Source organism: Melopsittacus undulatus, chromosome 3 (assembly GCF_012275295.1).
Source record: "Melopsittacus undulatus isolate bMelUnd1 chromosome 3, bMelUnd1.mat.Z, whole genome shotgun sequence".
NCBI classification, from domain to species: Eukaryota; Metazoa; Chordata; class Aves; order Psittaciformes; family Psittaculidae; genus Melopsittacus; species Melopsittacus undulatus.
The window spans coordinates 91,788,126-91,814,295 of record NC_047529.1 but is presented as its reverse complement, the minus strand read 5'-3'; the positions used below and the strand labels follow the sequence as shown (position 1 = coordinate 91,814,295).

The 26,170-nt window shown below is 34.3% G+C and overlaps 1 protein-coding gene across 1 annotated transcript in view; it reads right to left on the bottom strand.

Moving 5' to 3' along the window:
• Positions 1 to 26,170, bottom strand: part of RYR2 (ryanodine receptor 2) — a 363,651-nt gene that overhangs the window by 96,513 nt on the left and 240,968 nt on the right. The window contains exons 41-59 of the mRNA XM_034060766.1: positions 25,123 to 25,396; positions 23,470 to 23,584; positions 23,210 to 23,342; positions 21,929 to 22,032; positions 20,440 to 20,575; positions 19,579 to 19,765; positions 19,007 to 19,112; positions 17,705 to 17,825; positions 16,349 to 16,518; positions 15,224 to 15,444; positions 13,847 to 13,937; positions 11,446 to 11,586; positions 10,555 to 10,718; positions 8,460 to 8,538; positions 7,750 to 7,839; positions 6,518 to 6,655; positions 4,606 to 4,683; positions 3,795 to 3,870; positions 1,568 to 1,694 (exon numbers count right to left, since the gene is read on the bottom strand). Of these exons, the coding sequence (XP_033916657.1) occupies positions 1,568 to 1,694; positions 3,795 to 3,870; positions 4,606 to 4,683; positions 6,518 to 6,655; positions 7,750 to 7,839; positions 8,460 to 8,538; positions 10,555 to 10,718; positions 11,446 to 11,586; positions 13,847 to 13,937; positions 15,224 to 15,444; positions 16,349 to 16,518; positions 17,705 to 17,825; positions 19,007 to 19,112; positions 19,579 to 19,765; positions 20,440 to 20,575; positions 21,929 to 22,032; positions 23,210 to 23,342; positions 23,470 to 23,584; positions 25,123 to 25,396 (2,551 nt within the window). The remainder of the gene's footprint in view (positions 1 to 1,567; positions 1,695 to 3,794; positions 3,871 to 4,605; positions 4,684 to 6,517; positions 6,656 to 7,749; positions 7,840 to 8,459; positions 8,539 to 10,554; positions 10,719 to 11,445; positions 11,587 to 13,846; positions 13,938 to 15,223; positions 15,445 to 16,348; positions 16,519 to 17,704; positions 17,826 to 19,006; positions 19,113 to 19,578; positions 19,766 to 20,439; positions 20,576 to 21,928; positions 22,033 to 23,209; positions 23,343 to 23,469; positions 23,585 to 25,122; positions 25,397 to 26,170) is intronic.

The window sequence follows — 26,170 nt, the reverse complement described above, 5'->3', positions numbered from 1 at the left end:
CAGAAGTAACTCTCATCTCCCTCATCATGACTTTTTCCAAAAAGACAACTGGTAGTGGAAAAACTCTGAATTACTACATAGTGTTTGTGAAAAATGGAGGAAACAAAGTGATGGAATTGCAGCTTACTTTTTCCAGTATTGTCCTGGGCCCAATGCTGAACCCAGGACAAATACGCATCATGATAATTAGTAGTATAATATGAAAAGTGTACCTTCTTTTAGTAAGTATGAATTTGCAGACGCTGGTTCCACGATGTGGGCTGATGTCTGCTAGCAACAAGTTACATATGCCTTGATTCTGCAGGATCAGGACTTTAGACTTTAATGAAGAACCTGTGCTTAACCAGCAATGGAGTCAGCCACCCCACTGTCAGATGTACCAGGTACATTACTACTCAGTTATTTTCCAAGGATTAGTCAAAAAGGAACATGTGACATTGAATCACCTGAGGAGTCTTTTGTCATTTTGACAGGGGATGAGAAAAGAAACCTTTGCTGAGTGTCAACCTTTTTTATACATCCTACTCCAGTGAAAGGAAGTAAATTGAATTATTCCATCCACCCTAAAGAAATGTAGCTAGAACTGTTAGATTAGCTGTGGGATGCTATAAATGGGCTGAATTTCACACATGATATAAAAGAAAGGAAGTAGGCAGATTTTAAGTAGATGTGCTAGGCTAATTAATTCACAATGATTACTTAAATCCACCTCTGTGACTGTTTCATTCACTTACTAATTTTCAAGTCATACAAATCTCAGATAGGCTTTCAGCCTTTCCTAGTGACTCACATTTTCTAAGCCATGCTGATAGGCAGACAAGCCTCCAATTTAATTAAAATTTCACTCACACTGCATTTAGTAGATAAATATATCATACTAAAACAAAAAAAATTATGCATGTTATTCTGTAGAGAATAGCATGTATAAGTACTGAATTGTGAATGCTCTTTTGAATACTACACTTATTCACTATTATTACATTTACAGTGTTGATTGCTTAAAAAAAACAACTTTAAAAACATCACTTTTCTCTTTTAAAATATTATAATAACACTACAACATAACTCACTTAAAATAATTAAGTATATTTTAGAAATAAAACTTTCTTATCAAAGCAATTACCTGGAAATTCATATAGAGGTACATGTACCTGACCTGTAATGAAGACTTCATAAATCTATCACTTGTAGAAAATTAAGTTTACTAATAGTTAGACATGTGGAGACACCCAAGATAGAAACACCATGCTGCAGAGTTGAGAGGAGAGGTAGAAGACATGCAGAGATTGTGGAAAACTCTGCTTGCACCTTCCAAACCTCCTGCTACTAACTCCAAAATCCATCATTACAACTTTCTATATGAAGCTCATCCTTACTCTCAGGTCCTGAAACCTTAAAACAAACATAGGTCTTTCCTTTAATTAAAAAAGCTCAAAAAAAAGCTTTCAAAAAGACAAACCAAAACAAAGCAAAACAACAACAAAAAAAAACCAACAGAAAACAAGCTAATCAGCTACTTAAGGATATTAGGTGTTTCCTGTGGTGCTAACGGTGAACAGAGTATTACCTGGAGACAACATATCCATTAATCTGTAGGAATTTCAGAATATCCTGTGCTTTTTCTCTGTCTTTGGCTTTTTCTTTGGCTGTGAGTGTATCATAAGGAACAAGAAGAGGATGGTTGCCTCCTCCTACTATAGAACATCAAGAGAATTAATAATTAAAAAGCAGTTAAAGAGTTATCTGTTTACATGGTAAATGCCACTATGTAAAAGCAGTCATATTAATACATAGCACATTACAGTAAAATCTAGTCTGAAATAACAATAATGTACTTTTCTGTCTAAAAACTAAAATATATTCAGATACAAGCTTTAGGTGTGGCTGCAAACATAGTTCTAACATAATCAAATGCTGCAAGTACCAGCTAAGTATTTTGAACACACTTCAAAAACTCATAAAGAGTGCTTAACTGTTATGAACATGTATTACAACTTTATTTAAGAAAGCTGAAAATATTTCAGCAAATAACATCATTTCATAAGAAAACCAAGATATAAACAAATATATAAACACACACGAACAGAATCCTGCCTTTAAAGTTTCTGATGACAGCAAAAAGAGTGGGATTTAGCAACATATATATGTATCTGAAAATATATGAAAATTATGTAGTTCTACTTTACAATAATAAAGTTAGAAAATTAAGAGTACATTATTAAAATGCAGTTCAGACAACTGCCTTATCTGATCAAAGGAATACCGCCAAAACAGAAATAAATGGAATAAACTGCATTTGTATTGCTTACAAATAGCTGTTTTATTGATACCTCTCTGAATGCAGATAGTTAAATTGGCAGGGAAATAAAGTTACTATTATTACTGTAAATACCTTCATGAAGAGCATCACTCTTAGGATTTCACTCTCCAAAATTACCATCAGATAGCAGAACACAATCTACCCCTATTCTAATTGCTACAAAATGCCAGGAAATTGTAATTGGACTTATCCCAGAAAAGAAGACAACAGCAAGTCTCTAGTAAAAATATTTTAAAAAAGGAATACATTTCCTTAAGAAAATATTGGGAGACATATCCTTAGGTTATTTTGTAAGCCATATATTCTAAAATCTTCTATTAGTCCTGCCTGCATCCAGATAAATATATGCAAAATGGTAATCCAGTGGGCAAGTCGGATGGGTTTTCTTTTTGGTTGGTTTGCTTTTTTTAAGGAAGTGCAACTTTTAACATTAGGATGGTTGGATTTTAGTCTATTATCACAAATGTGATCTAATTCCATCTTATTATAGCTGCAGAGACATGCAAAAATGCATATAAGCATAGTAAGTGTATATGCCCTATATATGGAAGTCATTAAGACTATAATAGAACATTCAATTACAATTAATACACACAAAATGCTAAATGAAGGGGAATGACAATTCATGACAATTTTCAGGTGGCTAACATACTTGTGACTTGTGCATATGAAAAGCCTTACATTAAAAGATGTATTCCGTACCTCAATTCAATATTACTTTTCTATTTTTTACACACACATTAAAAAAAAAAATAAGATTAGTATATGTATGTACTGTAGGAAAAGCCTCACAGTCTTGAGGTCTTGAGGGCCAGGTTTTGCTCAAACTGACACTTCGCATGAAGAAACTCCTCATTGGAAGCTTTTCCCTCATTCACTATAGCCACCTCTAACTTTCTTAGTACTATTCTCCTTTGCATAACACTGCACATTGTCACTGAAGAGCTGCTCAGAGGCAATAATCTGCTTTCAAATAATAAGTTATACAATACATAACAAAATTTTCATTTAGGGAACTAGAGATCATGGAGCACATGTAATTTTTACATGGAATCAAGAACCTGCTCTAGGTAGGTGTTTATCCACTTTTCAGTTCAATACATGATACGTGCAGTTTTTAGTAAACACCCTTCTAGACCTACATGCAAAAAAAGACCTGAGATTAAATCAGAGCTCATTGTGCAATACTCTGAAAGATTAATGCTAGAAGGAAAATGTAGTATTGTAGCTTAAATTAATTTATAAGCTTTGACTTCTCTTTCTTTGGTACATTTGAATTGATAAACTACTTCAAAAGGAACCGTTAGACTCAGTACTACAAAAACTTCCTAGCACTGGAAATGAGACAATATTTAATTAAGAATAGATACTTTGTTGTTTCTTCTTTGGCAACTTAACTTTGCTGTTCCTTTTTTTTTTTTTAATCTGCTTTCTCAAATACAAAATACTGTAAATACCTTATAAATAATATTACCTTTAGCTTCAAGTTCCATTTTCTTTTTCTTTGCCCATATATTATGGTAGTTTTCAGCCATCATCTCAGCCATAGCCTTAAAAAATTGAGAGGCTAGTTATATGTGTTGCAATGTTTAACCCCCAAGATGAATAATTTTCTGGTTGATATTAAACAACACGCTTTGTTCTCTGGGAGCTTCAATACAATTGCATTGTAATGGTTCACTGAAAATAAGAGTTTTGAACTGAACATTTATGATACATAATTTGGGTAGGAATCGTCATAGGAATTAGAAACCTCATGTTGAAAAGAACACTGGTAATACAAAAAAGGAGGAACCACAATGAGTAGTATACTCTGGAAAGGGTACTAGGATGTCAGATGAGGGCTTGATTCTCAAAACATTGCCAGTAAGAACCCCATGAAGGCTCTGGTAAGGAAAACAAAGAACAGCAAGCCAGAGGACTGAATCAAGACCGTTCCTGCTGGCTGCAGCAGACTCTCTGAAAACCCACAGATATAGCCTGGTTGAGGTGGATACTCATTTGTTTGATCACACTGTTAAAACCACCAATCATTTTACCAGGGACTCCAAAGATGTATCCAAGAGCGGAAGCTTTTCAACATGGACCGTGTTTTTTAAAGGAAGAGAGGATCGAAACGCAATGATGAAAAAGACAAAACACATCCCCCCAAAAACCTAAACCAAAAACCAAACCAAAATAAACGAAAAAGTAACATCAGGCACCACCAATTTTTTTTTAAATAAACTAGCACATAAGAAAAAATAAATTGTAAAAAAAGTGTAGGCGTATTATTTATGACTTACATGTAAGTCTCTGGAAAGAGTGACATTGCTCATATCAATTGCACGAGGAGTGTAACCATGGGCTGTATCTACAGAGATCTGAAAGGCAAACATGCAAAACAGTAAAGTTATACAAGGATTTGATAAGAAGTTAACATTAGCAAGATACTGAAATTAATGAAGAACCTTCAGGAAAATGTCAGTTGTCTATGTCTAGAGAACAGAAGTATCCCATGTGGCCCAACTGAAAATACATCAAGGGTGGTAAACTTAAGTGAGACTTAAGCAAAGGTTGACATACTTTGTTCCAAAACCAGACAGCCATCAGACACAAATCTCCCCCATAGAAATGCAAATTTCACTTGACCTCATTTAAGATTTGAGCTCATTTTGAATAATGCTATACTAGAGACATAATTAAACCTCCTAATTTTCTAGATTTTTTTTTCTCAGCAGGAGAAATCTCAGATTATGTAATTTAAGGTGAATTCAGACAAAACTAAAACTCTGAATTTGTTTTTTCAACCCTATTTTTTACATATAGTAATAGACTCTACTAAATACCTATATTTTTCCTTACGTCTGTTCTCCCCACTCAGAAAATATCACAATTTTGTCATTCTTTCTACTGCCTAAATTTGGCACAGATTTCTCATGAAATTGACAAAAATATTCAAAGAAGGATAAACAATGGTGGAGAATCCTTGGATTGTGAGCCACTCATGCAAGAAATGTGGCTAGAAAAGGGATATTTCTGGGCTTTTTCAATGGATTCTGTTGCAACAGGAACATTTTTCTTTAGGGAGAACAGTGCCTGGAATTCTGCTCCCATGCCTCATATTAGTTTCATGTGAATTTATATGAGATGTGCAAGGCCCAGGAGTTAAAAGGCCTCCCTTTAATAGGTAGGTATTCTTAGCAGAAATAGCACAAAGAAGGTACAAGCAGTACACAGTAAATAATTATTGATAAAGTAATGCTTTCTACAAAAATCAAGCATTGTTACATTTACACAAATATATTGATTAAATACACTTAAAATTTCTCAGCTGAACTCAGGAAAATGCTATTTTGTGTTTGTGTAAATGATGGCACAACACATTTTAAACACGGGATGAGTGTCACAATGATAGTGTACTCTGAAATACAGAAATATTTTAGGCTTCAAAAGCTTCTAGTAAATTTATGGAATTTCATTAAAGGAAGACTGTATCTTAGCTACAAAAGCTGTTTTCATATGTTGATATAATTTGAAACTCATGTAAAGTTATTAATTCTAAGGAGCTTCTTATGTTTAAAGTGTATTCAAACATCTCTGTCAGTAAAGTCTTTGGTTATTATAAACACACCAAATTTCGGAAATTTTGAAGTCATGAAATTTGGACAGCAATTACAGTGTCCAAATCATAATGTGCTAGCCCAACCATTGAATCAAATCACTTGACACATGTTTTCTAGAGTCTAGAGAGAGTGAAGAGGCAGGTCCAACTGCTCATTTTTCACAGGCATATCACCACTCACACATGTAAATCATGCAGACTGCTGAGTGGAGAGAAGAGGCTTAAAGGCATCAAGAGGCACCAAATTAAAAAAAATAGCAGACTAAAATCATATCAATGCTCACTATTAAACTGTAATCACCTACTGATATAAATAATTCCCTTAAATAACATGGTTAACTTTAAATCAAATGAAGAAATACATTTCTATTTCAATTGTTCAGATTTTTTTGAAAATGCTTATTAACATATTACTTTGAAACAGGCAAAGAAAGTTCCACATTCAGTGAATATAAACCCAAACTAATCTTCAGAGTTGCACAATTGCTTGTGAAAAATGCTTTCCCATTTTTTTATGCTACAGATTTATTTCATTGCTTGTAAAATCGAAGGTCAAGAGCAGATTTTGCATGTCTTTTTTAAAATGAGCTCACTTGACTGGTTTGAGATATGCGACGTGTCCGATTATACAGTGCCATGGAATCTCCCTCTCGTGTTCTTTCAATTCGCCATCCCCATGCCAGCATAGTTTTTAGTGATTCCTTGATTGGCCATCGATAAATTTCTTTCTCCTAGAAGAATGAACATGCAATAATTGCCTTGTTGATTATGTAACTGTACAGAACAAAAAACTAATGTGCTTTTTCCTGGTTATACTGAGTTACAAAGAAATGCACTGAAATCAGCCCTGGCTCAGGATGCTGAAAAGCAAATAAATCATATATAAAAAAGTGCACCACTTCAGAGGTGGGAAGAATTCTGCATCTGCAGGAAGCTGATGATCACAGGGATAACTATGTTAATGGCATGCTCAGATAAGAACTCAAAGGTGGAGCAGTAATTATCAGAAGTAATGCATTTTTTTTGACACATAAAACATAATCACAGAATCTTAAAAAAACCCTCTGTGTTGAAATGGACCTCTGTACATGATCTGGCTCAACCTTATGTTGATGCCAGATAATTTAAGTGGGTTGTCAACACTTATCAAGTTTAGGTTATCTAAGGCTTGCCATGTCATGCTTTGCGTATTTGCAGTTCAGGTGATTTCATCACTTCTCTGAACAACCCATTCAATGTTTAAGTTGTCAAGGTAAGAAGGATTTCCAGAAAGCCTTTCTGCTAAAACAACTTACACAACCTCTTGTCCTATCACTGTGCATTGCTGTGAAGAGAATATATTCATTTTCTCTATAACTACCATCTAGGTACTGGGAAACTGAAATTACACCCCTGTTAGCTTTCTCTTCTTTAAGCTAAACAAACCTAGTTCCTTCAGCCTTGCATTGTTTATCATTTTCCAGCCTTCTAATAATCTCTGTGGCCCTCGCCTGCAGATCAGAGAAAGAGTAAACTTAAGTCTTCACTCAGCAGGTATCCATGCCTCTATGACTTTTCTCTAAAAGTATACTGGCAATATGACACTTCAGTTTCATTGTAAGTTATGCCATGTAAGTTCAGCCATGAATAGGTGGAGTGGTCTATTTATCGTACAATAAAATCTTTCCATCTCTTTTAGAGTTTGTGAGGAAGGCAACAATCACACATTGGCTAACATGTACTGTAAATAATTTTTTTTTAAGTGATATAAACACCGGATGATATTTTCATACAGAATGAAGCAATTTTTCAATCACCATGGATAAAGAATGAACAAAATCCTTACCTTTTCAGACAATAACTTATATTGCTTCATTAATGGTTGCACTTTTGCAGATTCAGAATAGGTTTCACCATATGTCCATCCATTGGCAAACTGAAAATAGTAATGATCAGAGGTAAAAAACGAAGAAAATGAAAAAAATTCTGAAATCCTGAAATATCATATTTTAACTGGTACAAAGGAGCTGAAAAAAGTTTCTGCAGAACTGTTCCCTTAAGTTTCTACTATTTCCTCTACATTTTTTCAACCAATATTTATATTATCTACACAAAATTAATGTAGCATGCCTTCTTTTTGAAAATTAATGATTACACAATGCTAACATTTCAATACTTTTAAAAATATTTATGTAGAGCAGAATACTACGCTTCAGTTGAGGAACTATTTTCAATACTGGACATAGAAAATGCACAAAGGAATAAAAACCCTAGAGAGGGATTTTAGTTGAAAAAAATTGAAATTTCAATTCAATAAAACTCAAACAATTAGCAACTATACTTACTCATAAGTCAATGATAAGACCAGTGTATATTTTAAATACTTATGTGCACTTACTGAACTTCTCCCCCAGTGCATGTCAAGAAAACACAGGTTATCTCTTACCTATGTACCTATTCGTAGCATTATGAAAATTAATAACATTCAAAGTAAAATATTTTAAAGATGAAATGGATTAAAATAAAAATTCAGATTAACAGGAATATAGATTTTACCTTTTCCATTGACCATTTATCATGAGAGTGTTCTGCATATTTGTTAATGAAATATTCTAACTTTTCAGGGATTGTAATGCTGTAAGTGAAGAGAACAATGGTCATTATATCACACATGCTAAAATGTGAATGCTTTTATTTCAAATAAAGCTTTCAAATAAATAATTAGTAGCGCATACACTCATTCAAAGCATTTTACTGTGGTCTGTTTCCTCACATACAGTTTTCCCTAAACTCCAGTTAAATCAAGGAAAGAATCTGAGTTATTTGATAAGCACTGAATGAGAACTATGGCTGTTGTAGGAATTTTACCTCTTTGACATGTGTGCATGGAAAAATATCAGTACTGATATCATGCACTCATGCTTCTTTATCACATATTTCTATTACTAATATTCATTTTCTTAAGATTAAAGATGTAACAATGATCCATAATTTCAGAAATACAGTGGTGACTTACTGAACATGTTCATTATAAACTAAGTGTGCTAACAGTCCCTTTGAACCACAGACAGAATCCTCTTCTGAAAATAATTAATAAAATATCAGTATTTTTCTGCATCTGCATTCCTACAAATAAAGCAATTGCTTCTTGATCACTGACGAAATAGCAAAATCTTTCCTCCTAAAACGAAGAATTTTAATAGCAGAGGTGTTATACTGCCATCTACTGTAAAGTACAAGAGTCTGTTTTTAATCTTCAGTCACAGGGTGGGGAAAAGTAGGAATATAAAACAAGACTATGTCAGCGTCACAGCTTCAAGACCCTAATCACACACAAAGGTCAGAAAATATTCATCCATCATGATCATCAGGTTTTTTTACTGTTTGAAAGTGTGTATTTGAGATGAACTCTACTAATGGTATAACGCATTTCAGAAATGCAATAAATTGACAAGTACAATAAGGTCCTACTATCTACAGCTTCATATAAATAGGTCTAGGACTAGTAAGCAATGTGATGCAAGATCTTCATGTTAAAATGATAAGTTGGAAGTGACACTGATAATAGTGCTTTCTTTGTCTTGAATCATCACAGAACTGTTGACACGTATCACAATGACATGACTGATGATTTAGGTAGTTACACAATATTTTCTGAGGTTTTCAAATACATTCTGGCTATCTGCAATTTTCCGCTAAAAGGACACCAGATAAAGACATCTTTAATTAGTTATATGGTAGTATACTATCCTTACTAAATTCAGTTAAGATAAATTCTGTTAAATCTTCATATATCTTTAATACATCTTAGACATGAATTTTAATGGCCACTGGTGTACAGCATAGATTATGGCTTTTACTGCCATATTTTCATGTGCATACATATACAAGCATGCTGTAACAAAGGTATCAATCTATTGACAGCATTCTGTGTTCTGAATGTTAACAAAAGACAGAAAGCTCACAAACACAATTAAAGCAAATGTCCCACAAGTGGCATTTTTCAATGCAGTTACTTCATAACCACACTGCTGTAAGACTATTCTGTACAAAGGAGAATGGGGTGTTGGCTATACTCAAAAATAAGGCCAGAAAAATTCAGATATGCGTTTTGTCTCACTAATGCATGTAAAAGAGCATGGTCAGAGCCTGACTTCCTAAAGGAAATAAAATTTGTCCACTCTATTCCCCATGAATCATAGTAAAAAGATATTATATGAATGTATAATCATAATAATTTTCTGCAAGTATACTGTTATTTACACACACTCAAATTAGCTAGTGTCTTGGCACATTAGTAATTAGTAATGACAGGGATGGTGTAGACTAGTCTACTTTTTCTGCTCCTAGAAACATGCTGGTTTGTTTGCCACAGACATACAAGGGTAACTAACTGGTTCTATCTTCAGGCTGAAAATGTTTAGGCATTTAAAATATTCTAGGTTGACAAAGAAATTAGTTATGTAACTGGATATTTGTTGCTTTAAATTATTTAAAATAGCACATAAAAATAATTTCCATTTTACATAGAAGATAAGCATCCAGAAAAGATTAAAAGCTCACATCAACAGAGACTCCATCCTTCCTTTACACATTCATGATTAAAAAGAAAAAAACAAACAGAACTAGTTGGAACAAAATAATTCCTTACTTTGATGTATCAACAGGTTGAGGATTAAAGTTCCCATCTGAATCCATTGAAGACTGTTTTTCCATCATATTGACATAATTTGATTCCATATAGTCTGGAGGCAAGGCCCCTGCAACTGCGCTCAAACAAGGCAAAGCCAATTTGAACAGCTCTTGTTCATACTTCTGTGGAACACACGAGACAGAAAGTAAGTAGTGAATGGAACCTCTCAGTATCACTTCTGAAACTGATATAGCTGTATGCAAAACAAGCAACAGAATGGCTTTCCTATGCAGTGGGAAATTTAATTTTATTTTGAAAATCAAGGAAACTGACTGCTGAAAGTGTATTATATAATATTGATTAAGCTTCTCTCTAATGTCTGGGAAGAGAACATAGTACAGGAATATGCATAGCATTTCTAAATACCTATATTTGAAAAATCCTTTTAAACAGGTTGGTTAAAAATACACACAGAATTAACAATAAATACCTACCAAAGGTGTACTATCAAGCTTTTCTCCAACATAGAATTTATTCAAGTGTGATAAAACTGCAACTCCTAAGCAAAGGACTATGCTCTTCATTTAAAGATACCGTGCAAGATAGAAAAGTGCAGCTTTCATTAAACTGCAGATGCTTGAATTTGCTTTTAAGGCTCTGAAGTGTAGTTGACACCTCAAACTTACTTTATTAGCTATATAGGGATTTTTTAAACATCAGACAAAAAGGTATACCTACTTTAAAGCAGAATCTAGAAGAGGAAGATTTAAATTTACTAAAGCCCTGATTTTTCCCTTTAAAGTGGATAATATAGTGTTGCTAAAAGATGGGTAAAAATTGACAGATTAAAGAAAAGTAATACATATAGTAAGGCTTTTAAAGAAGTAGATGAATATTAAAATTACTTACCTTTTGAGACAAAGCATCAAAAATACCCCAGAACAACTTTCTGGATAAATGAAGTTCTTCTTCTGAGGCAGCGCCAAAGTTACCCCATCCACCTGGCAAACAATAATACTTCCAGCATCTTTCATAATGATTTGTCAGCAACTAAAACAGAACATATTTTGGAAGCAAATGAAATATAACTGTTGATGTAGTTCCATTCTGGCATTCAACCATTACACAGATACTGCCTGAAAAAATTCTAACTTTTTGTTAAGAAGCCATGTTGTATATTTGTTCTTTAAATCACTGGTCGATATACATACAGAATGATCAGTTCTTTCTTTCAACATCAGTGGCATATGCAAAGCACATGTGACAGAGGGTAATTTTCCCCAGCACCACAAAAGCTCTTGACAGTTCAGCTGAACCAAAAATTTACCTCCATCTGTGTGCCAGTCTTCAAAACACATGTGTTTGGTATGTAAGACACTAGAACCATTTCACCTAGTTCACAGTTGTTATTTACATGTCCAAGAGCTGTTCACCAATAACACCCAGTGTGACTTATCTCTTCAGTGAGATGTAAGACTTGCTATTAGTCTACTCTCTTGCCCTTATCTACAATTGGCAGAGGACCTTTATTCTCTCTCCCTCTATTTCATTAAGTACACATTTCAGAGATACTTTTTTCTTAAGTGGCTACAATATTCCAGATTATCAGGGATTCAAACTGTGCAAGGACCTGCTACTGGGTATTTGCCAAACTAAAACCTCATCAATTTTGCACTTAATGTGTCCTCTATGTCCCTGAATAACAGAGAAGAAAAATTAGTCGTGCATCTGTCAGCAAAGGCCATCCCAAACACAAAATTTCTAGCAATAGTGAAGTGAAAAAATAGACCTCATCAGAAGCAGATTTCCCTAAGTCACAATAGATCTTGCTAAAAAAAGTTAACTGGAATTTTAATTCAAAGTTTATTTTCACAGTTCTTCAGAAAAGAGAATTGTTTCCACAACACTTTGCAAAAACATGCTGGCAAAATATTACAAGTCACATTCAGTAAAGTTTGCCGATGACACCAAGCTGTGTGGTTCAGTTGATACGCTGGAGAGAAGGAGTGCCATCCAGAGGAGCCCTAACATGCTTGTGAGGTGGGCTGATGCCAACCTCATGAAGTTTAACCATGCCAAGTGCAAGGTCCTACACCTGGGTCGGAGCAATCCCAGGCACAGCTACAGGTTGGACAGAGAAGAGATTCAGAGCAGCCCTGCGGAGAAAGACTCGGGGGTGTTGGTCAATGAGAAACTTAACATGAGCCAGCTTCAGTGTGTGCTCACAGCCCACAAAACCAACTGCATCAAAAGGAGCGTGACCAGCAGGTCGAAGGAGGTGATCCTGCCCCTCTACTTTGCTCTCGTGAGACCTCACTTGGATTATTGTGTGCAGTTCTGGTGTCTTCAACATAAAAAGGACATGGAACTGTTCGAACAAGTCCAGAGGAGGACCACGAGGATGATAAGGGGACTGGAGCACCTCCCGTATGAAGACAGGCTGAGAAAGTTGGGGCTGTTCAGCCTGGAGAAGAGAAGGCTGCATGGAGACCTCACAGCAGCCTTTCAATATCTGAAGGGGGCCTATAAGGATTCTGGGAAGGGACTACTTATTAGGGACTGTAGTGATAGGACAAGGAGTAATGGATTAAAACTTAAACAGGGGAAGATTAGATTGGATATAAGGAAGAAGTTCTTTACTGTAAAGGTGGTGAGGCACCGGAATGGGTTGCCCAGGGAAGTTGTGAATGCTCCATTTTCTGGTGGTGTTCAAGGCCAGGTTGACAGAGCCTTGGGTGTCATGGTTTAGTGTAAGATATCCCTGCCCATGGCAGGGGGGTTGGAACTAGATGATCTTAAGGTCCTTTCCAACCCTAACTAGTCTATGATTGTATTCTATTCTAAGATTCCCTTCCTTCAGCCAAAACAAATGCCAAGATGGATAAAATAACCTCAATACCCTGCAATTGTTATATGTTTCATGTATCAGACAAAAAGACCTAATCCATATAATGTATTTATATATCTTCAGATTTAAGTAATCTATTCTTATCTTTTTACTATTTATTTAAATTTTCAGTTTATTAAATAAAAATGTGAGATAACAACTTACATGCATATATAATGTAAAAAGAGAGTAGTTTTATCATTCATGTAGAACCAGAGGTGTCTCAGAAATATGGATTCCAAGAGTCTGAGATCTATTTGAAAATGTTTATTTCAAAATAAATTCTGTTACATAATGGCCAGGCGTCAGGTTTGCTTTTGGACAACATGTGAGTGCTAATATATATTTATTTCTTTTTTAAATCCAGCCAAGAGAAAAGGTAATTTTACAAGGAACGTTGTTGAATACTAAAATAAACTTTACCTTGAGAGGCATCTTTGCATGTTCATTTAATAGAGGAACATCAAACACTAGTCTTCTTAGCAAATGCTGCATCATGGAGGGCCGCAACTGCCTAAAAGCAGACAAACCATTTCAAAAGGGTGTATCAAAACAGTTTTATGTAAATAATAAATACATTAAAGCAACCTGTTAGTTGTGTGCCATTAAAATCCGTCAAATTCCTAAAGTAACAGGATTTTGCTAGTGGCACTAAAACAAATGCATCCAAAAGAAAACAAACAAGGGCATACTGGCTGTAAAACAAATGCTTTAAAGGAGCAGAGAAAATATCTGATCTATAGACAATCAGGAAAATACTACTGAATTTCAGTATTGTGTATTATGATCATCTCTTGCTCTTGAGAAAAGGCTATAATGTTCATTTCTTTAAATGTATCTCAATGGCTCTTAAACATATCCTAGAAACTAATAAAGACGTAAGAACATTAACTCATTAAGTGTACTAAACAAGACAAGCAACAGTGGGCAGCAGCTGGAGGGACAGAAGAAATATGTATAGCATCTATGTTAGAATGGAATGAACAGATAAATAACCAACACTGGTCCATTTTACTGATTTTTATCAAGGTTATATATATATGTAATGGATAATGTGATATATTTTATAAATAAATGCTATACAGTACTTCTTTATAGTACTATAATATAAATTTCTGTCATTTCTGAACACATTTCCATATTATGAAAAAAATATGGTGAAATATTTAAAAAAAAATCTCTGGTGATTTGAAAGCCTAAATGCTAACTTCAATTAGAAATTTAATTCATAAATGCCTCATCAACTTCTGATAATTGAGCCTGTAGGCTTATAAAAACACCCTGGATAATAATCAACTGTTTTTGAGACTGCTAATACTCAGAAAAAAATTTCTCTTATACGTGTCAATAATGAGGCATAACAATATTAATCATTGAATAGGTTTTCAAATGTAACACAACATAAACAAACATCTCAAACTGTATAATCATCAGTCATACTGTCAGTCTGTACAGCTTAAAGCATTTAAATGCCACTTCAGTGTACACACAATTCTAAATTTCCAGAGCTTTGTCTTTTTGTAGTGTGTTCTTATAATTAATCACCAAGTATTTTAACTAAAAAACTTGGCAACATCAAAATAATTGAGAACTGTGTATGAGTGATTTAGTGATTTATAAAGCTGCAAACTGAATACAGAACATATAAAAATATCACAATGATCTGCCAGAAAAAAAAAAGAGAAAGAAGAAACCACTTTAATTATGCTACTGGTGGCATAGTGCTGTGAGCCTGTATTATAAATATCATAGGTTACTTAATCAATTAGCATTCCTGCATAGACAGAAGTATTATCTTACCCACAGATAGACAGTAAACACTCTTCAATTGAATCTCGCTGAGCTTTGGTAAGAGAACATCCCTTTGAGAGTCTATACACAGTATGCAGTAAGGAATCGATGAGAGATGCATGGTGCTCTGTGCCAGCAAAAAGAGGAGCACATCTGGTCAACAGAGGCAAGACTGCTGTGCAAAGGTATCGATTCAGAGCCAAAGCCATATCTGTAGCACTTAAAGCAGCCTAGGAATTAAAAAGGACAGAAATTAGATTTGTCTCATCAATGTTGTTACAAATGGTTTTTATTTGTAGTAGTTAGATAGAAAAAAATTTCCAAAACACACAAATGGGTATTTGATACTTACTGGGAGCCGGATGCCTAGCTTCTTTTCCTGCTTTCTAAAGTCTCACAGAGGGATTTTGGTTTGTTTTTTTTTTAACGAACAGAAATATAAATAAAAAGGTAGCCATTCAAATTCCAAACAATTTTTCAAGACTGTATTAAAGGATGTCACAGCTGCTTAAAAAAAGCACTCCCAAATCAGGTGATACCAGTCAAGTCTGCATTACAAAACTCAACATGTTTCTGTGTTACAACCCATCAAAGTCCATGTCTTAGTCCTCATATAAGCTCTCTCAATCTGATCCTTCTGGACCAATACAGCTAATAAAAAATAGATAGGAATAAGACTCCTCAAAAAAAAGGGCAGCAATATCAAGAAGAAACTAAGCCAAAGTTTTAATGATTTCCTAAGTAACAATGTAGGTGCCCCTAACAAATGCATAGGGATTAATACTTCCTGTATGCCTCTGGAAAGAAGCTCTCAGTAACGTGGCTAATTGGCAGCCTATTGGATTTTATTTTCCACAGTGCAAGCTCAAAAAATCTCCTCAGGAAAGCACTGTATGTCTCATGTATATGGGTATCAGTGGGGGCTCTTATTAAGTGAGCACCATGTTGGAGAATGCTTCTTCACTGTTCTTCAGGTATTCTCAAAGCTCAACAGCAACAGGTAGCTCATCCAGAATTTGAAAAATGCAGAAGACAACATGAAGAAATAAATGATGGGGTTTTGAGGGAATAAAAAACACTGCATTGTTCAGTAAGATAATGGAACTGAAGTAGGAACCAACTTAGACACCTTACCGTATCTAAAGAAGCAGCAGCACGAAGATCTGGCAGAAAGCCAACTTCAAGAAGGTGCAGAAGAAAATCCTGATCCTCAATTCCATAGACCCTGTCAAGGAACAAAACCATGGCTGCCTTGTGATCTGGGCAAAACCCCGCAGACATGTCAGGTTCCACCACAGTACCATCTAAAAGGAAGAAATAAGACTTCAATGACAAGGACCCTCCTTCACCAGAAGACATGCTACTACTTGTTAGAGGTTATGAGTCTGTTAATATCTAAGCATTTTTCCCATGGTTTTGTTACACAAAGGAAACATATCTCTAGTCAACTGAGAAGGAATGTATAAGGTAAATTCTATCCAGGCAGACTTCAAAGTCCATACATGTTTTTCTGTTCATACTTTGTATATTCATGGATTCTTATCAGTTGATATTCTAACACTGTAAGTACCCCAAACTTAATAATTCATCTACAGAACTGCCTAGTTCTTAGAAGAAGCAGACCAAAAGTAAAAAAACTACAACAATTCTGCATAGCATAGCTGCAATATGTGACAATGAATTAAGCTTGCACTAAAAAATCCTCTATATCTGAAAACTTCCAACAGCAATTCATTGAAATATTTTTAAATTTTGATACTTTCATTTCCAAAACTAAACAATTATCTATCTATGAGCTGTACTCTCTGCTACTGAGATATCACCTACAGATCTATCATGATTTGGAATAAATAATGGTGTAATAGGATGATTATTTTTTTCTTCTACTGTAATTTATTGGTCATTCCTGTGCTGTATGTCCCTATGTGATCCATGTTGCAATTATAATGTTCTCTCTCCAGATACCCCAAAAATCAGATATACTTCCTTACTGTTTTCTATTGATGCTCACATAGCTCCCACTATTGCAACTAATTCTATCTAGGCAGAAAACACAAAGAAATGCATTTGCATATGTATGTCACACCTATAATTTCACCATAGTTGCTGAAGAACAACTCTGGTGTCTTAGAAAGATCTGCTAGAAACAACTGATAGTGTTAGAACAGCAAAAGCTAAGGATTATGTTATCAAGAAAAGAGAAAAATACAAAGTATACATTTTAAATTTATTTTTAAAGTTGTAACAGATTTTCATGATTCAATTTAAATTAGTTGAATTTACATCAGTGATTTAAGAGTACACAGAATTGCTTATTACACAGAGAAAAGTTTAGGATGCATATCTGAAATACATTCTCTTCTAATTTACATAATAGTTTAATTTCTATGACATTTTTAAATACTGAGAGAAGCATGAGTATCAATAATTCATTAAATTACAAAACATAAGAATGGGATGGGAGAAAAAGAAGTAGAGTAACCATTTTACCTTTAGCTATAGTTGGCATGTGGAAAGGAATACTAATTACGCCCACCAAATCTTCCAGTGGAATTAAAGACCGTAGAATTGATCTGATTCTAATGGCTTCCCCTTTACCAGCATGGATTAGCTAAGAAAAAGACAAACAAAAATTAACAAGGTCTTCTTTTTACCTTTTATACTCACCCATGTTCTGAAAATTTTCTGAAACAGATACACAAGAGTGCTCTCAAAATCACATTATAATTTTTAATGTAAATTTCACACAATCTGTATTTATTTGTTGTATTTTGGATGCAAATGTGCAAAGTCCAGAAATATAGATGTTTGAGTACTAAATAAGATTAAGCCTATTTTCACAACGGAATGTTACATAACAGGTGAGCAAAGCATTAAGAAAGTAACCCATGGAAGGAGAGGAAGAGGAGAGCAAAAACAGATTTGCATTAGCTGAACATCAGTTTTTCTGTCCTGGACAAATCATAACAAAAGGCAGTGAGACAGAGAGAATACAACAGTTCATACACTGACCATATTATACGGGTCTCTCTCTCCTTTCTCAGGTTATCAATCTCTGCACAAACCTAATACTGAGCTATACTGATCTATATGAATTAAGGCACACTTCAGTGTGAAATGAGAAAGTATGAAGAATTTCTGAAGAAGAGGAAGGTATTTTGAATCATAAAGAGCAAATATTTTCAACTAGTTTCAAGCTCTTAGGGGCTAAGTGGTAAGGGCTTGGTTTTTACAGTGTCTAATTCTTTGTATCTAATGGCTGAAAGTGACATCTTACCTTTGATATGGTTTGTTGGTGTGAATAAAGATACTGATGTATATGTCCAGGGACAATGTTTATTCCCACATTTTAGATTAATGTCCTATAATATTTACTCTTTTATATGCAATTTAAACAGCATGTTTAAACTAGTATAGGAAGAGAATAAAAACATGGCTAAAAAAAAAAAATCAATCACTCCATCACAATAAAGAGGGAAATTTGAGGAGTTTGATTGTCCCTATGGACAACCAAACAATATTAATTACAAAATGTTGTTGAAGACCAAACATAGTAAACCCTAATAAGAAAAACAATTGAATAATTCCTTTAAAAAGACCAGCCACAGAACAGTCTACAGAAATTCCTTGCAAATGAGCAGATCAACACATTATTTACATTAAAATGCTATGCAATCATACCACTGCTTTAATATCTGATAATATGTTAGCATGAAAAAGCCAAACAGCAAACCACCAAATAGACAGTAAAACAACACCTGTATTTGCCAATGCATGAAGACATTAACTTACGTGCATTTCAGGGGCACAACGTCCTAAGAGATCAATCAAAGCAGCATAAAAAGTCATGATTGCATTTCCCATGTGAATAGTATCATCTTCTTGCTCTTCCATTTCACTGTAGTTAGTTAAAATGTTAAAATAATTAAAAGACTAAAAAACACAAGATAGTTTTTACAACAGCAATAAAAAGAAAACCTGCTCATAGATGTAAGAGTTTACCATAGTTTCCTGTTAACTGATGGACTTTTATCAGAATAACACAGAATGGAATGTCCCCCTAAACCAGTGCAGTAACATCTACTTGTTACCATTTATCTGTCTCATTTTGCAACAGAGGATTGATTCTTAACTGGCAAACAACAGAATTCTAAAAAGGATTTAATATTTAGAGGGAGTTACATAATTTAGCAGGGCAAGAGAACACTATTTGGTGGAAGATTAATCTCAACTCTCCATAGAATCCAAGGAAGAACCCAGTTTATAATTCACATGTTAAACAAACAAGTCATTTCGCAACTAAGATTAAAAAAAACACAAATAAACAAAAATGGTGGCAATGAAAGCAGTTCCACTGCACCTACAGGGTTTTACTAGATCCATTACTTGGGGAAGGTCCATCTCTTGTTGGATCTTCTGCTATTTGTATTGCTTCCTCCATGGCAGCAAGTAAACCATTGCCTCCTTCTCCTCTTAGAGCTGGACCAAAACATTCCGGTCGACGGATAAGCAGCCTGACTACAACATTAGCATTCTCCTCCACACTCTCTCCTACCACAGAGAAAAAAATACCAGTATTTAAGATTATATCAAAACTAGCTCTCAAATATAATGATAAAAAGGTACAAAAAAGAGCATCAGCATATATTTTTAACTACAAGGAAGTTTAAATATCATGACACAGTTACATAAGCACAAAAATACTCCTCTATTATTGTAATAATAGCTATTAAATAGAACATGATATAATTAAAACATTAAATAGGGTCACAGAAGTAACTACATACTAAAGGATGTTTAAATCGTAACTGAAGATACTAATTTGTAGTAGAGACTCACAGCCAAGTGAAAGTTAATTAGGGATCAATATAGCTGCTAAACCTTAAAATTGGGCTATCTAAATCTTCACTAAAAGACAGGATTTCTACTATGTCTAGCATGAGTTTTATCGGGAAAAAAAAAATAGAAATCTGCCTTCCAAAGCAGATGTGAGCAGTTCAAAGACTACAGTTGGATCTATAAAACTGGGCATAGGCTCATAGGACCCTATATGACTTGTGAAACAGGCACTTAAGTTACTGCTTGTCTTGAATAATTCTACTCCTTCTCCAAATTGTTCTTTAAACAGTACAGTAACTTACCAAGTTGACTTGTATTACTATTTTAAATATAAAACTTATTTGCCCATTAGAAGAAGTTAAAAAATTTATAGGCTCCTACTCTACCATTGCAAAAAACAGCAAAGCGAAGAAAATCCAAATATCGCTCTCCTTCAACTGGATTCCATCCAATGTCTGGATAGCCTTTAGAAATCAATAACGGACAACTCTGCAATCCACATCCAGCCAAGTAGCGAACCACCTACAAGAAAGTTAAGATGAAAAAGATATTAATTGTGAAAAAGACATATAGTTTCAAAGAGAAGCATCCTCATATATTGTCTTGCATATGATGCCCACATTCTATTATCCCTGACAAAATCCTATAGTACTTTGGGCAAATCAGAAGAGCAGTCTCTTAGTTCACTTTCCCAGTCTTCTCCTACTTCTTCAATGAACTGCAAGACTGTTCTTACCTCAATTCCATTTTTCATCCCTCTAAATCACTGCATTGCTATCCATATCTCATTTCTCTTGCAATCCTAAGCATTACAAATTACAGAATTGTAATATTCAGTAACTACACACTATCTCTATTTGAAAACACATCTTATGTAACCCACAGGTCATTTTTAACCTTTTCATTCTTTTTCTTCCTTTCTTTTTAAACATGCAGCAGTGATACTCCCTGTAATCCAGACCTAGTCTCAGTAGTAGTCTTCAGTTTGCCTTCTCCTTTCTGAAATGTAACAAAGTTAAGTATTCGACTGGTTCAGACAGCTTTTTTTGCTGACCATACATAAGAATGGTAAGTTTAAAAATAGCCTTTTAAACACACATAGTCCTCTTCCTATTTCAAGAACAGGCTCATCTACACTTACATTACTACTAACAGATGCTTTCCTACAAAGGTTATAGCATCTCCAAAATTGGAGGTCTTCAATAACAAATTGGGAAATGTATTAACTGTCTTACTTTCCATTAGAAAGATTTGAGATTAATATGTACCTTAAATCTGTCTTTCCATTATTTAAGTTGCTTTTCCTATCCACTACTGATATAGTAACTATTATTCTATTCCTTACTGCAGCAGTAATTCACATATTCTACACAACTGTCATATGTTCTCATGAGTTTTTTATTCTTTAACCTAATTAATCACAATTCCTTCAATCTTTTCTAAAGCATGAATGTTAAGAAAAAATACAGATAGATATCTCTATGAAAATTTCTTGTTTATTGTAACAAGTCATCACAAGACGTCTGGTAACAACTACTGCCTTATGCCACCACTCCATGTCATCATCAAGACAGAACAACAGTGAAAAGATTTTAGCAATGAAATTTTGTTGGGTATACACTCCGTTACTCCAAAAGTAAGAGCTGCCCTTGAGGAAATTCCTTTTGGTTACAGCTGTGTACATAATACCCATAAACTCAGTTCAACTATCCAGATCACCAGCAGAAAGAACAATCAGATCCTAATAGTGTTCCTCTGACAGGTACCTAAAACTACCACATAATTCTTAGAATCTTGGATTTTGATTACTCCAGCAAACAGGAATTGTCCCCTCCCTACAAGTAAAAAAAAGTGTTTCATGAAGAAGGTACCAACCTTCTCCAGATCAGGCTCCCTTAAGGCTAAAGCAAGTTCATTATTATCCATCACAGAGGCTGCTGCAACATCTAAAGGAGTTGATCCTCGCATAGAAGGAGAGGCTGTTAAAACAACATTTAATTTCAACAACAGCTTAGTAAAAACCCAACAAATTCACAGTAAATACAGTAACTATATTTTAAAATAAAATACAAAATCCTGTTATTAATTAGCACGTTATAAGTAGATCATTTTTACCACTTCACATAGTTGTGCATTTGCATGAAATTTGACATTGATATGAAATGAAAATATAATGCAGATGTCCAAGCTAGAAACAACTCTTCTTATACACTCATTCTCACTTATTCTCATCACATGCTTTGTTTTAAGATCTCATTCTTTCTAATTCTCCTAATTGATACAGCTTTGTTTTGAGGAAAAGTTAGCAGGGATTTTATACTTAACCCACTGATGTTTTAGCAAATACAATGATATAGACTATCTTTAAAATATAAGGTTACATGTTCTCTATTTCTTTAAAAAATGGCAGTAATTATAGCATTAGAAAAAGCTAAGGTTTTCATATTAAGCCTCCAAACACATTTGATTTGGGCACTTTCTCTTCAAAATGTTTTTCAGTTTATGTTTCTGTCTTCTATTTATACATTAATAAGGAATTTGTGATCATGTAAAGAAAAATACTATGCTGATTCTAAATAATTATGTATTCTTAATCTGAAGTAAATAAAGGGTAAATGTATCTCCTCTATAACACCTCAAAAGGCTAACATTTTAAGAAAATGTCAAGGTTCATTTCTGGACATCTGTACATGCATACCCAGGAAAAATGAGCTCTGTATTCCTCCCACTGCCATAGGGGCATACTGAACAGTCTACAGAAGAAAGTGCAGAGGAATAAGCTTGAGAAGTGAAAAGTAACCCCTAATGAAATGCTGCCAAAACTTATTTATGATTCTCTTCATTAAAACAGGACTTTATTCTCAAAACATGCAGCCAGTCACCAACTCTCTCTGAATGGCCAGGCACATGCAAAAAAAGCCTATACTAGATTACCCCAACCCTACTGTCAGGGGTTTGTTTGGAGTTAGCAATACAGTTAATGAAGAGAATTTTTTACTGGGTAAACAAGAAATTTCAACACAAGCAGAGTGTGCAAAGGATGCAGAAAAACACAAGTGGTTTTATTTATATATAATGTGTATATATATATAAAAGCAGAAAGTTTTAAGATTTTAGTTTTGGTTTAGAATCTCAAAAGACACACTGATTACTTACCAAGGCCAACACTGCTGTTTTCCAACAAATAGCTAAGATGATCAAACATAGCTTTTTGATTCTGCCTGCTGATGCGGCAAAAATAACACAGAAAACGACAGCAGTTTGCCACCATCTTTGGAAAAGTGATTTCCTAAGAAGCAAATAAAAACAGACTGAAGCTCAAACTCTGACAGGCATAAAACTCACCGATTACTTATGTAGCAGCCTTTTATCACACTAATATTTATGCTCTGTCTCCTAACAATGAACTACTTTACCTTGGATTCTCCTCCACCAAGCACATTTACCATCACTTCCATGACAGTTTCATGCATGCCTAAAGCTCTCATGAGATTTGGATGCTGGTAAAATACTTTATTATTCATGATGTCTCTACAGGAAAACAAAATAAAAAAATTGATTAAAATGTTATGCAGCAATAGTTTACCTATTGTGTTTATTTACAAAGCTGATTACTGTACAGTTCTTCACCACTTGAGGTGAAAAATTACCTCAGGGACTTTTCCAGGTTGAGTCTCCAATCTCTCCTCATACTCTTTTTTTCTATGCATATTGTGGAAGAATCTTGATCTTTCTTTTCCCATGCTCTAGCTATTGCCCTAAACACTACTTGATTACACCAGGGTAGGATGGTATTCTATTTTCAATAGGAATGCCATTCCAGATCTAAAATTCTTTTTTCCTGTCTTTTTTTTTCCCCCTCAGCTACAATTCCTGTGATCAAGCAAGGAAAATTTCATTCTTACAAAGGATGAAAGGAGAAGAGTACTGTTCCATCACTCCAAAAGCTACAAATTTATACTATCAGTCATACAAGAGAATCCATGCAGTGTGTCTGATGTAGGTGTCACTATCAGAGTTTTTGACTTCCAGTATCTCCCAGAAAGATTAGATGTCTTTCTCCCCCCACAAAGCCTACACTGCACTCTACTCATTTTAGATTTCACTAGCTGATGTGAAGTGTGACAACATAAATCTGAAGTACAAAGCCAGATTTTGAAATACCAGTATATTGCGTCTCTTGACAGATGGCAGACTTTTTCTTTTGCCAAAGCTTTAGCATGAGTACGCTGAACACTGAAACATCCAGGGAATATTGATGGAACCTGCTGACAAGCTCAGAAGTAGGCATTGTTCGTAATGATACTATGAAACTATGTGTAGATATTATTTGGATATTTGAGGTTTTCAGTAAGCTCAAAAAAAATGTTCTTTGCACAACAAAAGCTTCTCTTCTCCTTGCATGCCTGGCATTCTTTATATAATGCTATCTTTGTCATTGCTCTAGCTGATGTTTAATCTCACAAGATCTCTTTTTGAAAATAGAGTAAAAATCCCAAACTCTTTGCTAGTAGACAGGATCATGTTTTCTTTATTGTTTTCTCCAACTATACTCTTTATTAGGCTATATTTCAATATTATTAATCAGGAAAAACTAGATTGGGTGAATCAATTCATAGTTCAAATAGTACCAACTATATTCAGTGCAATAAAAAGATAGCATATGTACAGACACCTGTCACAACTCCATTAGCTGACTGCTGGGGGAGTTCTACGTGCCAACAGCTACACTGCACTCATATAAAATGGACGATATTCCTACTAGTATTCTACACAATCATAGTATTTAAAATATAGTCACAAGATATATTTTGTGATACCATAAAACATTACATACATAGCAGTTTTCAACTCTTCTCACAAGGTCTTACATTTTTCTCCAAAAATGATATATGCAATGTTGCAAAGTATCTTAGAACTGAAGATACTACATAACTCATATCAGTGTATGCATTTACATGCATACAGACTATTCACATTCAAGCTTCATGTATAACCTTGGCAATAACTACACAGGAAATAACAACAAATATTTGTAAATAAAAAGGTTTTATACTTGACTTATTTACCCTAATCCACGTATCATAAGTTTCTCTTCCTCCTTCCCCATTCTGACACTAAGCAAGGAACGAATTTGGCCAAGGGATGCCAGAAGATTGATTGTGTCTTCCACAGACACACTATTTATGGTGTAGGTCTTTGGTAGGGCTCTCACCAGGCCACCAATACCATCATATTGGCGATGTAGCAATACAAACATGGCCCGCACTAACTCCGGATCTTCTATCACAGATTCCTGGGCCCAGCGTACCATTGTGTCTGAAATCAGCTGCTGAAGAGTAGCTGTAATAAAGGGTACAAACCACAAAATCATCATTAATTGCTCATCTTTCCACTGGTAGTCCCTCAAAACTCATTATGCAACATAAATTGAAAATACTAAATTCTTAAGCAGCACCTTTTTCTCCATATTTCTTTAGCAGACTATCAAAGGAAAATAAAATGGCACAGGAGAAGCAGAAGCATCTCAAAAGCAAAAGCCTATATTTAAAAATTAAAATACAGAAAATAAATCTGCTAAGAAACAATTATGAAGACTTACAAGATGCTCACAAAGTCACCAGATTTATTTCTATATTATGCTTTCAAGATTTTTCCAGGAATTCAGGCCTGATGGGTTTTTATAGGTATTATGAAGTAAGAATGGAAAAATATACTGGCAGCACATGTAAATGCTCTGTTATTGATTTACATGAGTAAGCTCTTCATTCATGTACAAAAAGTGGCTAATTTAACTTAGCCCTTTGCCAAAACCAAAGCTTCTTCAAAAGAAGCAGAAATGAAATCATCATTTGTGTATTTTAAATTCAGTCTCCAATTAAGCAAGAAAATCGTACCTGGTATTCTCACAGACAAGCTTTATTAACTAATTAATTAATACCCATTAATTAATTAATCTTTATTAATTGGGATATATTTCTCTATATATTTGGAAAAGTCTTATAGGTAAACTATATATTGTCAGCTAAGATTTGAGACTACTGCTTTGAAAAATTACTAATGAACTAACAGTGAAGAAAAATTATTTGATAAAGGCAATAGAATAATATTCTTTTT